The following is a 15,771-nucleotide window of genomic DNA, read 5'->3' as shown; positions in this document are numbered from 1 at the left end:
TTTCCTAAAAGTATATGTGATCTACTTCCTGTTAGAGATTCAAGGAAGAACTAAGCAATTTAAATCTCTTGTGTGCTTTTAAGCAATAATGTAATCTTATTATGTGGTATCAGAATTATCTTCTTTTCAATCTTTCATTTGGTTATCTGGTTATCAGTAGCATTATCTCTTACTAAACAAGGTATTGTATCTCTCATAGGGCAAATGATATCCCATCACAGACTTGCACTCTATGTGAGATTAAGAAGAAATTTCTATCAGACCTCATGGAAGACCCAGTGGAACCTGAGCTCTGGCATCTCTGCTTGTAAGCACAGGGTTCTCAAAACTCAAACATTCTTCTAATCTCCAGGGGGAAAAATGCATCCTCAGTGGGGGGAGTGCACAAGTCTCTGCTCACACAGGACTGAGGCTCCTGGGGGACAGCTGTGGTCTAGAAGATACTACTGTCTGTTTTTCTTTCTGTTTCAGCTTCCCAAGGTCAGCGATTCTGTCTGTCACTTATGGGTCCTTGATAAGTTGTCAGTGTGGTGACTGTCAGGGACTACATGCATCTGGACTTGGCCTAGTAAATCCCTCAGAGTCTAGCCACACTGTAATACATATCTGTCACCTGAGCTGTCTCTAGCTGTTCTATCATGAGCTTTGACCCATAGACATTGGATTTTTCAACCTCCAGAAAAATGGAATGCACTGTCTGGAGAATAAAATTTTTGTGGAGTAACAGAACAAAAGTCACAAATGTTCAGCCTCATCTCTACCACATGTCCATCTATTCCTGTGATTTATATCTCTGACAGCTCAGGTGGCAGATATGTATTACAGTGAGAGACACTAGGAGGAGACATCAGTGTACAGCACATGACCCCCCCCCACACACACACACACACTTTCTCTGTTCTTAGAGGCAGCCAGGCCCTCTGAGGGCCTTTTATAACTTTTGGCTGTGTCTTTGACATCTCTGAATCCAATCATTTTTGTCTATGTAAGCCTATTTTAATTTTATTTTTTATTTATTCTTAATAAATTAATTCATTTTACATCCAGACTGCCTCCCCTCCCTCCTCTTCTCTCACTCCCTCTATTCACCTTCCTTCTGCCACCCTCAATCCACTCCTGCTCTGTATTCACCCCGAAAGTGGGAGGCTGCGCATGGGCATCAGCAAAGCCTGGCATATCAACCTGCCATAAGACCAAACACCTCCTCCTGTATTCAGGCTGGGCAGGATACTCCAGCATGAGGAATGCTTTCCCAGGAGCCATTCAAAGCACCAGAGACAGGTCCTGCTCCTATTGCCAAGAGTCCCACATATACAACAAGCTATACGACTGTTTCATATATGCAGAGGGCCCAAGTCAGTCCCATGTAGGCTTCTGGTTGTTGGTTCAGACTCTGTGAGTTCTCATGAGTCACACTTCATTTCTGTGGGTTTTCCTACAATGTCCCTTACCCTTCCTGGCTCCTATGATTTCTCATCCCTCTCCTCAGCATAACTTCTGGAGCTCAGCCCAATGTTTGGTCCTAGAATTCTGAATCTGCCTCCACCAGTCACTGGGAAAAGGTTCTCCACTGACAACCAGAGTAGTCACTAATCCAATCACAGGAGATGGCCAGTTCAGGTTAGGTATCTACTGATGCCAGGAGTCTTAGCTGGGGCCATCCTTGTAGGCTCGTAGAAGTTTTCTTTGCATCAGGCTTCTACTTGACTCCATAAAGCCTCCCCTTCTAGTCATTGTTCTCAGTACTCTCCCTTCTCACCCCCACAACCTAATCCTTCAAGTTCCCATGTCTACCTGCCCCCAGTCCAACCAAGAGGGATCCTCTATATCCCCTTCCCAGGGAAATCCATGCACTGCCCCTGAGGCCCTCCTTGATGCCTGACCTCTCTGGGTCTGTGGATTGTAACATGGTTAACCTTTACTTTACAGTTACAATCCGCTTTGAGTGACTACATATCATGCTTGCCTTCCTGGGTCTGAGTGACCTCACTTAGGATGATTTTTTTTCTAGTTTCATCCATTTGCCTTCAAATTTCCTGATGTCATTGTTTTTAACAACTGAGTAATTCTCCATTGTGTAACTGTCTTTATCCATTCCTCAGTTGAGGGGCATCTAGGTTATTTCCAGGCCCTTGTTATTACAATTAAAGCTGGTAAACCTATTTTTGTTTGTGTTAGTTTTACTTTTGCTTTATTTTGAATTAGGAGAACACATACTCAGGCTAAAGGAAGGCAGGATGTCACTTTCAGAATCAGACATGACTGGGATATTTATACACAGTTTATTTTAATCACAGAGAGAGAGAGAGAGAGAGAGAGAGAGAGAGAGAGAGAGAGAGAGAGAGAGAGAGAGAGAGAGATTCCCTAATTTAAAAGTTCCTTTTGACTCAGATCAAACAAGGTATTTCCTGCCTGACCTGCCTCCTCCTTACATGTGAAAACCTCCAGGCTGAGAGCTAATTGGGATGTCTGTTTTCATTCCAGTACATTATTTTCCTCCTGGAATTTATTCTCACTGTGGTGAGAGAAGAATAAAAGGAAAAAGAAAAGAAAACTAGGACCTGAAAATCTTTCCTCATGGAGACACAGATCCAAGGCTCATCATTCTGAGTGTTACCTACAATGAGTAGACGGGTCATGCTAGAGAGGAATGTTTGTAGATATCTGTGAGACTCATGTAATCCATATGACATTAAACACCAAATTTTCTCTGTTTAGTCTTTGTCCAGATGAACTGTGGGTCCCCAAGAGTTTAAATTCACTCACTGTCACTGCATATCATCCTTTTATTAATAGCAGTATGTCTTTAATTTGCTATATCTATATCTATATAGAGAGATATATAGATAGTATTATTTTGTTGGACTCTTTGCTTCAAGAATATGAAGCAATCTCTTTTATCTCTTCTAAATAGTTTTGGATTGACTCAGTAGCTATGCATGTTTGCTTCTTAGTTTCACTTGCTTCGAGTATCTTTTTCCAAACTTTAACCTAATGTGGTGCGTGCTTTGAAGGAGAGATCTGTTTCTCAATGCAGCAACAAGAATAGTTCCTTTTTCTAACCCAGTCGTCTACTCTGAATCTTTTTATTATGATATTAACGCAATCAATACCAAGAGTTATTTTTAGAAGATGTATAAGTCCTTTCATGTTATTTGGGTAGTTTTCTTGGGACTCTGGATTATCTATTATGGAATTGTTTACTCATAGCCTGTGACTGTGAGTACCTGAGTGTGTTAATTCTCTACAGGCTATATATCCCATTATTCATTATTCTTTGGAGCTAAAACTTATGAATTACTGATCATAAGTTTCTGGAAACATTTTATTGTGAAAAGTTTTCATTTTTCCTTCAATTTTTACATATAATTTTCCTATATATAAAAATGTCTGGGTTAGCAATTGTTTCTTTAAGAACATGGATTATATCTTTCCAGATTTATCTGACTTCAAAAGTTTCTGTTGAACATTCAGGTGTTATTTTGTTGGACCTGCCTTTATAAATATTTGACCACTCTTGTAACTTTCAATACCATTTCCTTATTCTGGGTTTTTATCAATTAACTATATTACACCATGGGGAACTTCTTTCCTGTTTCTAATTGTTCTGCAATCCCCTTGTTGCTCTCTAGTCCCCTCCAGATACCTAGATGGACATATCTTTCTTTATTTGGGGGAATTTTCTATGTTTTTATTGATATTATTCTCTATGATGTTTTTATGGTATTCTTCTGCATGCCTTCTGCCCATTATCAAAAGCTTGGTTAGGTCTCTTCATTGTGTCCAAAGCATTTTCATGTTCTCTTCATACACATTTAAATTTTTGTCATTGTCCTTTACTAAACAACTCCTTACCTTTACAATATGTTCCAGTCCTGACTCTCATTCTTTTGGCATGATTCATTATATTGGTGAGACATTCCACTGAGTGTCTCTTTGTTTTTTAAATTATTATTATTTTCATTTCCACCATCAATTGAGTTTGTTTTCTTTAACAATTATTTTCCTTTTTTATAGGTTGGATTTCTTCCTCATATCATTCAGCTCTTTGTGATGTTGTTGTTTTGGATGACGATGTTTTTGTCTTGAGGAATATTCATATCTTCTTTGAGTTCTGTAAGCATATTACAATATTCTTTTGAATTCTTTGTCTGGAAAATCACCCATGTCATTATCATTGATGTTCATTACCATGGATAAGTAACACAGGAGTGGAAAGGACATGTTGTCTTGGCACTTTATGTTACATGGGTTTGTGCACTAGGACTTGAATCCTGAAACTTCATGCTATTTATTAGGTTCAAATTTTTTCTATCAGACACATCAGGGCCTTTTAAGTAAAGCATCATGTCACCTGCAAATTGGGATAATTTGACTTATTCCCTTCACATTCTGATCCATTTTTTGTCTTTTCTTGCCTAATTGTGATAGATAAGCATATAAGCATTATATCAAGTAGGGAAGGAGAAAGTGTATATCTTTGTCTTGTTTCTGTTTAGAGGAAATGCTCTCTGCTTGTTCTCATTTAATATAAATTTGTCTGTATGCTTTTTCAATATAGCCTTTATTTTTTAGGCACATATCATCTATTCCTAAAAAACTACAGAACTTTTTTTCATGAAAGCATGTTGAAGTATTTATGCCATTTCAACGTTTGTATCTATTTGTGTGGCATACAATATTGATTGATTATATGTATGTTGAACCAGCCTTGCTTTTAAGGAAGTAGCCCACTTGGTTATAATATACAAATTCCCTCAGTCATTACTGAATTCTATTTACAAGCATTATATTAAGAATTTTTATATCTGTATTCATCAAATGAATGGGACATTACTTTTGTAATGTCTTGATAACTGTTTTGGTAGCAAGAGAATACTGGCATTGTAGAATGAATTTGTAAGTGTTCAGTTGCTTTCTATGTTACAGTAGAAGTTACGGGGGAGAGGTATGGAGTCTCTCTTAGGAGTCTAACAGACAGATTTAATGATGGCTTTTTCTGGTCCTGGGCTTTACTTTAAGATGTGACTTTTCAGGCTAGCATCAACCTCATTGATAATGGTCTGTTTACATTATTTATGTCTTCTCGGTTTATTTTTGAAAGATGATATGATCTCAGAATTTCTATTTGTTCTGGATTATCTAGTTTTTCAGAGTATAACTTTTCCTAGTAATTTCTAATGATGTTATGAATTATAGTGGAGTCAGCAATAATGACTTCCTTTGATCTGAGACTCCTATGCTTGGAATTGTTGGTTGAGTCTTTCTTCTTTTTTCTTCAAATCATCTTTACTCTTACAGTATAGGTATGTACAATGTTCAGTAGAGGATTAAGTCATGAGAAGGTTGAGATTATTTTCTTTTGTTCAACTGATATCCAGGACTATTGTTTACATGAGTAGACACTATCCAGGGGTCAGAACAACCCATTGCTTGTCTTCTCCTGCCTTGCCTTCTTGTGTATCTCTCAAAGTCTGGTTTTCCTACTTTGGATAAGCTCTGTTGGTTGTGTAGTCATAAGGATTTTAGGGTCAATAGGCACAGGGTCTGTGAGATCATGAGGGAGAGGTGAGCAGACATCTTGTACTATGGGAAGGTACAAGCAGAGTTGTTATGCATTTTGGTATTTTTTTTTTAATTTTCAGGATGCTGTGACACAGCATACCCATCAAGGCATGAACAGCATAGGGATGAAAGATTCTGGAAAAGCCAGGGAGTCTGGTAAGTCTTGGAAGAAAGAATTTGGAGGAGCTGGAGTCTATTGGGTAAATAATAACAGTGTCTACTCATCAGTTCAGAGAACAAAGACCATGGAGATGACTGTCTAAGATGTAGGAAGGAGCAAAGACATCATGATGGAAGAGGAGGGAGGTCACAGGAAGAGAGTAGGCTGTGAGGAATGGAGGAGGTGGACTACCTGGTGGTTCAGAGAAGGTGAAGGTCCAGGTGGTTCTTCCTTGTGAGAAAGAGCAGACCTCACTAGTGAAGAGAAAGGCAAGTCCCTGAGGATCTGTGGGACAGAAGCATATGGCATGAAACTAAATAGGAATACCTGAGGCCTTAGGGAAAACACAGAAGAGCTGAAAGTGTGTTTGGGATGGAAGAACCAGGGTTGCATGGTGGGTTGGGGAGGGCAGCCCTGGAGGAGCTAAGGAGTAAACACGGGTCTTCAATTGTTTTTATTTCTGATCAAAGAATAATCTCAGACAGTATTTATGCTTATTTAATTAAGTTCTTTTATTTTTAATGAACAAACTTTGAGCTTTGTGCATGGTGTATTGTACTGCTGAGCTATGTCCTCAGCTGCATTTGATTTAGTCAGTTTAATATATATATATATATATATATATATATGTATATATATATATATGTATATATATATATATATATACTCACGATTCACTGAACCTCATACAATGTCCCCTAAAATTATAACATTTCAGTGATATATCTTTTCTTTATTTCCTCTGAAGTTCTGTGATAATTTCTGCAAAGGATCAGGGGAGTTTACATGGATAAAGCATAATACAGTAAGTGTGCAAAGTTAAATTTCCATTTATAACTAAAATTCACACTAGGTCATTCTAACTAAGGATTCTTTTTTTCTTTTTTCCTTCTCTTTCTTTTGTAGACACAGTTTCAACTATCCCGAACGTAATTCATATGTATACTTCTGCTTCCACATTTTCTTCGTCCATGCAGTGGTAGAGGTGAAACATAGTGCTTCCACCTTGAAAAAATGTTTTGTAGCACTTGAGCTAAGTCCCAAGGACAATCAGTGACATTAGATGCTCTAAATGCCACCTTGACCCTTATTTCATGTCAGACATCTGCAACATTAATTGTGTCCCCTAAGGCTCACATCCCTCAGCTCATGATATAACAAGAAGACATGCAAATAATGTTCCCCTCTGCTAATGAAAACCAGCCCTGACCCTACAGCTCTGACAGAGGCACCCAGATCTGCATTCACAGATTCTCACATTCTGTGATCATTATTGAGCCCAGAACATCTAACATGGAGTTGAGACTGAGCTGGGTTTTCCTCATTGCCCTTTTAAAAGGTAACTGATAAGGAAAGATACTCAGTGTGTGAGTGGACATGAGTGAGAGGGAGAGTTGACATTTGTGACAGTTTACTGACTATGATTCTCTGTGTTTTCAGGTATCCAGTGTGAGGTGCAGCTTGTGGAGTCAGGGGGAGGCTTGGTGCAGCCGGGGAGTTTCCTAAAACTCTCCTGTTCAGCCTCTGGATTCACTGTCAGTGCTGCCTGGATGAACTGGGTCCGCCAGGCTCCAGGGAAGGGGATGGAGTGGGTTGGCACAATTAAACACAGACCAGATAATTATGCAGCATCCTATGCGGATTCTGTGAAAGGCAGATTCACCATCTCAAGAGACGATTCCAAAAGCAGCATCTACCTGCAAATGAACAGCTTAAAACCCGAAGACACGGCCATTTATTACTGTACTAGACATGGCACAGTGAGAGATCTTCAGACAAAAATATCTTCCTGCAGAAGTGCTCAGAACCAGCAGGGGGCGCAGAGCGCACATGGAAAACAAGCACATTGCAGAAACAGGTGCAGACATAATTGAGGATTGCTTCTGGTGTCTCAGTTGGCATTGCATCTAATGATTTCCCAGAATGTTCTCTGCACTTGTGGTCTGTATATGTCTTTAATGTCCATAAAAGCAGAGTTCTGTTTTTTTCCCTCAATTACACTCACACACACACACACACACACACACACACACACACACACACAAACACTATGGACTATGTAAATGAACTAGATGCTAAAAATCACCTCTGACCACAGAAATGACTCCTGAGGTCACCAGTATCAAATGTTAATGAGGGTCCAAGGTGTTGTTGGGGATTCTCCAACCTTGTGAGATTACCTTGTGAGATTCAGGGTAAAGCCTAAAGTATTCTGATTAGGATAGTGTTTGGGATTAGGGGAGGTTGAAGCTGACATAATCTGTGATATGTACACCCTAACAGGTCTCAAATATTTCTGCTTTTCCTGATAACTGTGCATATAAGTAGCAGACCTGACCCATTTCTGTTATTTAATGTACAGCCTTCACTACCATTATATATCCTACAATTTTTTTCATCTAGAACAACCTCTGATCTTTGTTCTGTACATTGACAGGAGCTGCTCACATTAAACTCAGCAGAGGCTCAGGTTGCAACTCCTGTGGGTACTTGGAGTCCATTGTCGGGAAATGGTCTGTCTCAGTTTCCCTAACTCTTTCTTCTGCCTCTTTTCATAGAATCTTAAAAACTTTAAAAAGACATAGTTATTCTAGGAATCTCTCTCCTAATCAAAATATTAGTGTTTTGTCGATGAAGGATATACCATGTTCTGTTCCACCATCACATTCCACTTTGAGGAGATAACAGCTGGGCCTCCTGCTGAATGGTGAACTCTAGGGCTCAGTACCCAGGTCTCTGTGAGTCTTTTCCTGATAATTCCCTGCCTACAACTGAATCTTGCTTCAGTAAAGTCCTGCCATAAGTGTCCTCTAGTCAAGAGTCCCCCATACATTAACCTGACACAGCAAAGGAGAAAATAGTTTCTTGTCTTCCCTTCATCACTTCATTATCAGTAGAAAACAGACATTTTCACTGAACAGTGTTTGTGTCAGAACTGCTTTAATTCACAAAATGCATGTTTAACATCTTCATACTTTCATGCATGATTCTGTGGACGCTGAGGAAGACCATTCACCAACTGTACACATCCATCATTGAGGGACTCCTTACTCAGGGTGAAAAGAGAGAAGTGTCCTCATTGACAGTAGAAAAAGACTAGACATATTTGAATCTCTGATCTGCGAACGGTTTAGCTTCAGTCACACAGTTGCTGGAACCACATTGTGTTTAGTGGCTTGTGGGATCGTGAAGGATCTGTGAATAACAGACAAGATCCTTACCCCTCCAGAGACTTATGACAGTTTTGTTAGTTATAGACATTTATATTAAAATAGCTGCAAGATGAAAGCAAGTGTCATTTATGAAAAACAAATACTATAAAAAATCATAATTTCTGTGGTGATAATAAATAGATAAAAAATATTCTTACATAGCTTGTCAAGAAGTTCAGGCGTGAGCCGGGCGGTGGTGGCACACACCTTTAATCCCAGCACTCGGGAGGCAGAGCCAGGCGGATCTCTGTGAGTTCGAGGCCAGCCTGGGCTACCAAGTGAGTCCCAGGAAAGGCGCAAAGCTACACAGAGAAACCCTGTCTCGAAAAACCAAAAAAAAAAGTTCAGGCGTGTACAACAAAGGAAATGTCTAGCAGGATAAAGAAGCAACACAGTGGAGGAAAATCTATTAACATATTCAACAATTCTGTTTGAATAGAAACAATCGTAAACATATTCACCCTCCATTGCACTCTTTTCTCCATCTACCTCTCCTATTCACCCTTTCTCATTCTCAACAGTTTCTCTTCCAATACTTGTGCCTTTATTTTGTGCAGAGAGTCAGATAATCTGAATGTTCACAGTTGTGATGTCCATGTCATATCCCAAAATCATCATGACAGAGTACTCCTCTCTGCAATCTGACCTTATCTTCCATAATGCTCCTTGAACCTTAGAAGAGGTACTATCAATGCTTCATTTAGCACTTAACAAATAACATCCCATTCATCTAGTCAAGAGCATTGCTAAGTTTTTTGCTATGAAATTGCAAAAATAAAAATCCAAAATAAATCATGTATGCAGAGCCCGAGGAGCAGGTGCAGAGAAGGGCCAGCACGTGTGTTTCCTAACTGCCCAGAGTTTATTTCTCTCAGTTAACTACATGCAAGCCCCAGGAGACCATCTCCTATGTCAGTTTCAATTCTTGCCTTGAAAGATACAAGATCTGACATGGAAAAGTTTAGCTCCTAGAACCTATGTCATTCTCCTGGGACGCCCATAGCAACAGAAATAACACGATTCAAAGTTTCCTCCCAGTCACCACGAAGACTGTTCATCTCACAGTAGAATTAATTTCTCAATTGGAAAACTAGGACCTGATGATCTTTTTTCATGAAGAGGCAATTTCAGGGCTCTTCATTCTGAGTCTCACCCACAGTTAGTATGGAGTGTCATGCACTGGGGACAAAGCAGGACTGGAGAGATGGAAGAACACCAGAGCAGGGCTCTAGAGTGGAGGCTCCAGATTTCTCTGTGTACTCACATGCATGTCCTTTTATTAACATGAAGGTATTTAAAAATAGTAACCCAATGTATAGGAGTGCTACATGAAACACAGCCCACTCCAGACAAAAATAAAAACAAACACAAAAGTTCAAATCTTTCAAAAGTTATTTACAGAAAAATAATAATATATAGAACTTAAATATCTTTACGTTTCAGAACTGAGTATTGTACACCAGTTGTTTGCATGGATCAGAAATAAGCTACAACCTTGAAATCAATTTCTTCAATTTAATATCTGGATTCAATATTCATAAAACTTCATTATTCCTCCTAAAATTAACAATTTTTTGTTATAATGGCTTTTGTGGAGCAAATAAGGCAGAGGCTTGTGTGGTCCAAAACACAATAAAATAAGATTTTGAATTGTATCACAAATATGTAATAAATAATAGGTATTCTTTTATTCTTTTCCTATTACCCAGTTTTGTCTCTTTTATCTGTTCAAAGCATTCATATGTATAATATTTACAACACAGAACTCAATATTTAGCAACAGAAAATGCAAACTAGGGCTCCCTCTATAAAACCAGCCCAGTACTGATTCTGCACCTCTGGCTGTGGAGTCCAACCCTGGATTCCCTGGTCTTCCCATTCAGTGTTCAACACTGAACTCAGAACAATTAAAATGGACTTGGGTGTGAGAGGAGATTTCCTTGTTGCTTTTTAAATTTTAAATTAAAAGGGTTTTTTTTTTTTGATAGTTTTTACCTAAGTACTGTAGCCATAATATCCCTACTCAAATTCCTTTCATATCCATCCCTTACTTCTTTTCAAATTCATGACTGCTTTATCTCTAATATATTTTTTACATGTGTGTATGTTTCTGTGTGTATTTTATCTATTAAGACGAGTTATAGTTACGTATATGTACATATATGTTTAGAGCAGTCCACTTGTGATTGAATAACCTATCTGGGAGGTTGTCCTTAGAGAAAACTGATTCTCCCTATTTCAGCAGCCATTGATTACCTATAGGGCATCATCTAGTGTTTGGGATCTGTAAGGTTTTCCCCTATACTATGGACATATAATTTAGGCATCAATATCGTCGAGATGCCATGGGTGCAGCATCCCTGTCCTGTCGAGAAGATACCATCTCATAGTGGCATCCTGGTACTATAGATCTTACCATGTTTCTTCCACCTCTTCAGGACTTTCCTTGAGCCTTACTTGTAGAATGAACATTGAAGATGTATCAAGGGTAGTTGGGCATCCCAGGGTCACTTGTTCTCTGCATGTTTACCAGATGTGGATTTCTGAAATTGTCTCCATCTGCAATTTAAAAAAAAAACTGTGATGTGTATGAGAGCTTTTATCTTGGGTTATGGGGATAACTACTTAGAATACACTTAGAAAGTATATTTGTGTGTCAGAGGCCCGACTTCGCTGTAGGTCAAAGTGTTAGTTGCCTGGTTCCTGCTTACATTTCTGCCTTTGTACCATGCAGGGAACACTTGTAGGAGAAACCAACCAATTTGTGATTATATTTCAGGCTGACTCCATAAAACTGAACTCATTTCCAAAAATTTAAACTAAAAGATTTTTTATAATTTATTTTTTCATATATGATTGCTTGATATATGCGCTCTTGGTAATTTATATATGCATTTATATGTAATGTATATGTAAATATACCCAAGAACCTGAGACTAGATTGTCTAGGGGAAAAGCAAATACTTCTGTTCTGCTAAAGAAACAGTGAAAAATGACTCCTACCAACAGTCTGCTATATTCTGCATACTTGCTCAGCCAGTGAAGCTCCCTCCTGTAGCAGACAGGAACAAATGCAGAGACCCACAACTGGAAAAATGCAGAGAGTGAAATACCCTGGAACACTCAGTCCTAACGGAAATATTTCCACCAAATTCCTCCCCACAGGGCTCAGAGAATCCTGCAGATGAGGCAAAAAGATTGTGAGTGTCACCGGGGACAGAGGACACCAAGGAAACTAGGCCTTTCTAAACAAATAGAGACTGAGACACATTTGAAATCACAGAGAATGATGCATCATGCACAGGGCCAGATGTGATCCAAGTGCTGAGAGGGGAAATATACAGGAGCCTCCATCCCTAATCCAGTTGTTGTCTCCAATGGATAGCCACTTGCAAAAGAAAAAGAAATTTTTTTCTAACAGAATATAACTTGTTATATAAACCACTCTTAGGGACAGGCTCCATGTCCAGCAGTTGATGGCCAACACAAAATAAACTCAGTAGCAGTTTTGGAGGTTATTTGTTTGATAATGTTTTGTCACAGCACAATTCTTTCTTTACAGTTATTTTCTTATATATTATTGTTCCCAGTTTACTTTTATTTTTATGGGAATTCTCTCTGTGTGTGAGTATATGTCCCTATGTGGTTTCTGTGCATTTTCTTTGGATCTTCTTTTCTATTTGTTTCTTTTGTCCCAATGAGATTGTGGTTTTTATTGTATCTTGATTTATTTTATTACATTTTAGAAGCTTGTTTCTTTTCTACTGAGAGAGAGAGAGAGAGAGAGAGAGAGAGAGAGAGAGGAGAGAGAGACTTGTGAGGTGATATGCAGAGGACCTGGAAGGGGTCGGGAGGACCATAATCAGAACATATTACATGAAATAATCTATTTTCAATAGAGAAAATAAATTCTGTTTGTCTAGGGTAATTGTCCTAGCAGGTTCTATGACCTCTCCTGTCACAGGCGCTTGGTTCAGTTTACAGTGAGGCATTACTTCCCTCCTACTGAAGAGGCCTTAAGTGCAGTCAGACAGCTAAGTACAAAGACACAAGTGCCACCGCTGTACCCACCCTGCAGGTCCAGTGCCTGTTGTGTTTCACGGGCAGCGTCATGGCTTAATGGGTCTATGAACTGCATTTCCTTCATAGCTGTCTGCACAGCATATTCTAGTGCTAGGGGAGCTCATCCTTGAAAGAAAAGGCTTCCAGGTCTGTGCCAGGTAGATATCTCCAATCCTTTGTCCACAGTGTGTGGTGCCTGCAACAATGAGAATTTATCTTCAAGTTCTGGAAAGCAACAATCAGTATAATATTTTTCAAGTCAACCTGTATGGTGATATTTTATTTGTACTGAAATGTGATTTTAATTTTATGTTAATAAATAAAGTTGCCCTGGCGTCAGAGCTATTAGAGCCATAGCAAGAGCGTGATGGTTAGAAGAGCTAGGTAGATTTCTGTGTGTTCAGGGATACAGCCAGTATTGGAGACATATGCCTTTAAGACCTGGAGGGCGGTACTTACAGGCAGTGATGAGGCAGTCATGTGGTTGGGTTTAAAACCAATGAGAAGGCAGAACAGAAAGACTATTTAAACACAGCAAACAGGAAGTAGCTCTCTCGGGGAAGTTAGGAGCACTGCAGGAGGTAAGATTTTATCTCTGAGCTCTGACCTCTCGGCTTTCTCTTTTACATTGGCTCTGTGTTTCTTATTTTAATAAGACGATTGTTTACATCTACAAACCTGTTTACCTAAAATTTTATTATTTTTGTTTTCCTTACAGATGAATAGAATTCTATTCTGTATATGTACCATATCTTTTTAATCCATTCACTAATGAAAGTACCTGTAGTTTGTTTCATTTCTTAGCTACTATGTATAGATAGATGATGAACATGTCTAAATAACTTTCTCTGTAGCATAGCCTGAACTCTTTTGTACATATGCCAATGAGTAGTATAGCTAGGTCCTGTGATAATCAATTTTTGGATGTTTGAGAGTTTCCATACTACTTTCATAAATTAAACTTGATTCCCGACTCTTAGCTCATTTTCTCTTGAGTATGTAGAAATTTAGGAATTTGCTATCAATCATGGCTACTTATTTTCTTAAATAAAATCATTGTTCATGAAAGTTCCACAAAAAAACCCTCCTATCCTGGTTATTACTGTCTTCAAGACTTCTATATGCCTGCTTATAACAGCAGGACATGTGGAGTGGACTGCACTATGCTCATGAAAACCAGCCCAGACATGACACTGGAGTTACATCATAGAGTCCCAGCCCTAGATTCCTATGTCTTCCCATTCAGTGACTGACACTGACATCAGTAGGAGGAACAGTGAACACCTGTGATTGTTTCCTGATCAGGATTCTCTGGGTCTGTAAGTGTCCTGTTTGAGCTGAACCTTGTAGTCTGGGAGAGGCTTGGTAAATCCCCCACACTTTCTGAGACCCTCATATGCATCCCCTGGACACACCTTCCATGAATACTATATGACGTGAGTCCTGAAGACTTTAGGAAAGGATCATCAGTTTGACTTTATTAAAAACAAAGTTAGTGGTTTCACTACAGAATATGATTCCTCTATAAAAGGGAGAGTCACTATTTCCAGGGATGATCCAAAGAGCTGTGTCAACCTAAAGCTGAGTAGTCTGAGACCTAAGAACACACCCTCCTGTGTCTGTAGATCAGGGACAGTGTGCAATGAGGCATCATAGTGACTGTGTGTAAACTTCCCTGAAGGATGCTCAGATGAGTAGTTGGCCCTCAGATCACAAGGAGTTCTAGGTCAGCCCAACAACAGAAATAGCCATAATTGATACATTTCTCTTGCCCATCTCTCCATCTAATGATGTCCTAAGGATTATATCCTCATTCAAGGTTATAGTAAACTGTGCTATCAACCATGAAAGTGAATACTCTTGAATGTAAATTTTTAATATTATGATACAATTAGCAGGAACAAAATGCAGAAAGTCAGTGCTGAGGACAGAAATGACTCTATCTGGATACAAGCATTATGTTAAAGAAGCTTATGAAACCTGGGTAGACTTTTCCATTATGAGATTCAAGACATACCCTAAGTGGAATTTTCTGATTAGAACCCCAGTTTTTTAAGATTCAGAGGGTACCAAGAGGGAAATATGGCCAGGGTCAGTGTCCTAGATTACCTAACAGATCTCAAATCTTGCTCTTCTCCTCCTTCATGAGCCTCAGATAAGAATCAATTATACTTTCTACATATATTTTGAGCATCTGTTGTTTAGTTAGTCTTTGTTCAAACAGGAAATGCATCATCTGACCTAGTGATCTAAACCTAGGGCTCAGACATTCACACGTGTTCAGTTATTGCTCAGTTGTGGCTCATACAGGGGCTTGGGAAGGTCTAATGGGATGTACTCAGTCCCCATTACCCAAAATTCTTCTGCTGTCAGTTACACATGGGTGTGTGTGTGTGTGTGTGTGTGTGTGTGTGTGTGTGTGTGTACATATATGTGTCTCTCTCTGTGTATGTATTCAACTTGGCATGATTAATGTGGAGGTAAGGATGTCACCTTATTCTGTGATATAGGGCGGAGTTTTTTCTGCTTATGATGTAATGCAGCCACCTTGATGATGTGCGATGTTGGGGAGATCCATGAATGGTTGCATTCTGTTGTGCTGTGAGCTCTAGGGACAGTATCCATTCTTCATTCTCCACTTCTGTGTGAATACACATTATTGCGTTCAACCTGGACTTGAGTCATGCTGCAGGACGTTCATGCCCGGGAAGTTCCTGTTTCCCAGACCCCTTGGTCTTCCAGTTCCAATCTCTGATGTTCTTTCATAAAGAT

General features: G+C 39.1%; 1 gene segment (V, D, J or C); it reads left to right on the top strand.

The window, feature by feature from the left end:
• The first annotated feature begins 5,579 nt into the window (after positions 1-5,579).
• LOC143266760 (immunoglobulin heavy variable 3-73-like) lies at positions 5,580-7,883 on the top strand. The segment is given in 4 exon segments: positions 5,580-5,721; positions 6,474-6,530; positions 6,632-7,064; positions 7,166-7,883. Coding segments are annotated over 2 exon segments (480 nt in total).
• The last annotated feature ends 7,888 nt before the right edge of the window (positions 7,884-15,771 follow it).

Source organism: Peromyscus maniculatus, chromosome 14, assembly GCF_049852395.1.
Source record: "Peromyscus maniculatus bairdii isolate BWxNUB_F1_BW_parent chromosome 14, HU_Pman_BW_mat_3.1, whole genome shotgun sequence".
NCBI classification, from domain to species: Eukaryota; Metazoa; Chordata; class Mammalia; order Rodentia; family Cricetidae; genus Peromyscus; species Peromyscus maniculatus.
The sequence above is the reverse complement of the archived record's forward strand: the minus strand, read 5'-3'. Positions and strand labels throughout refer to the sequence as shown.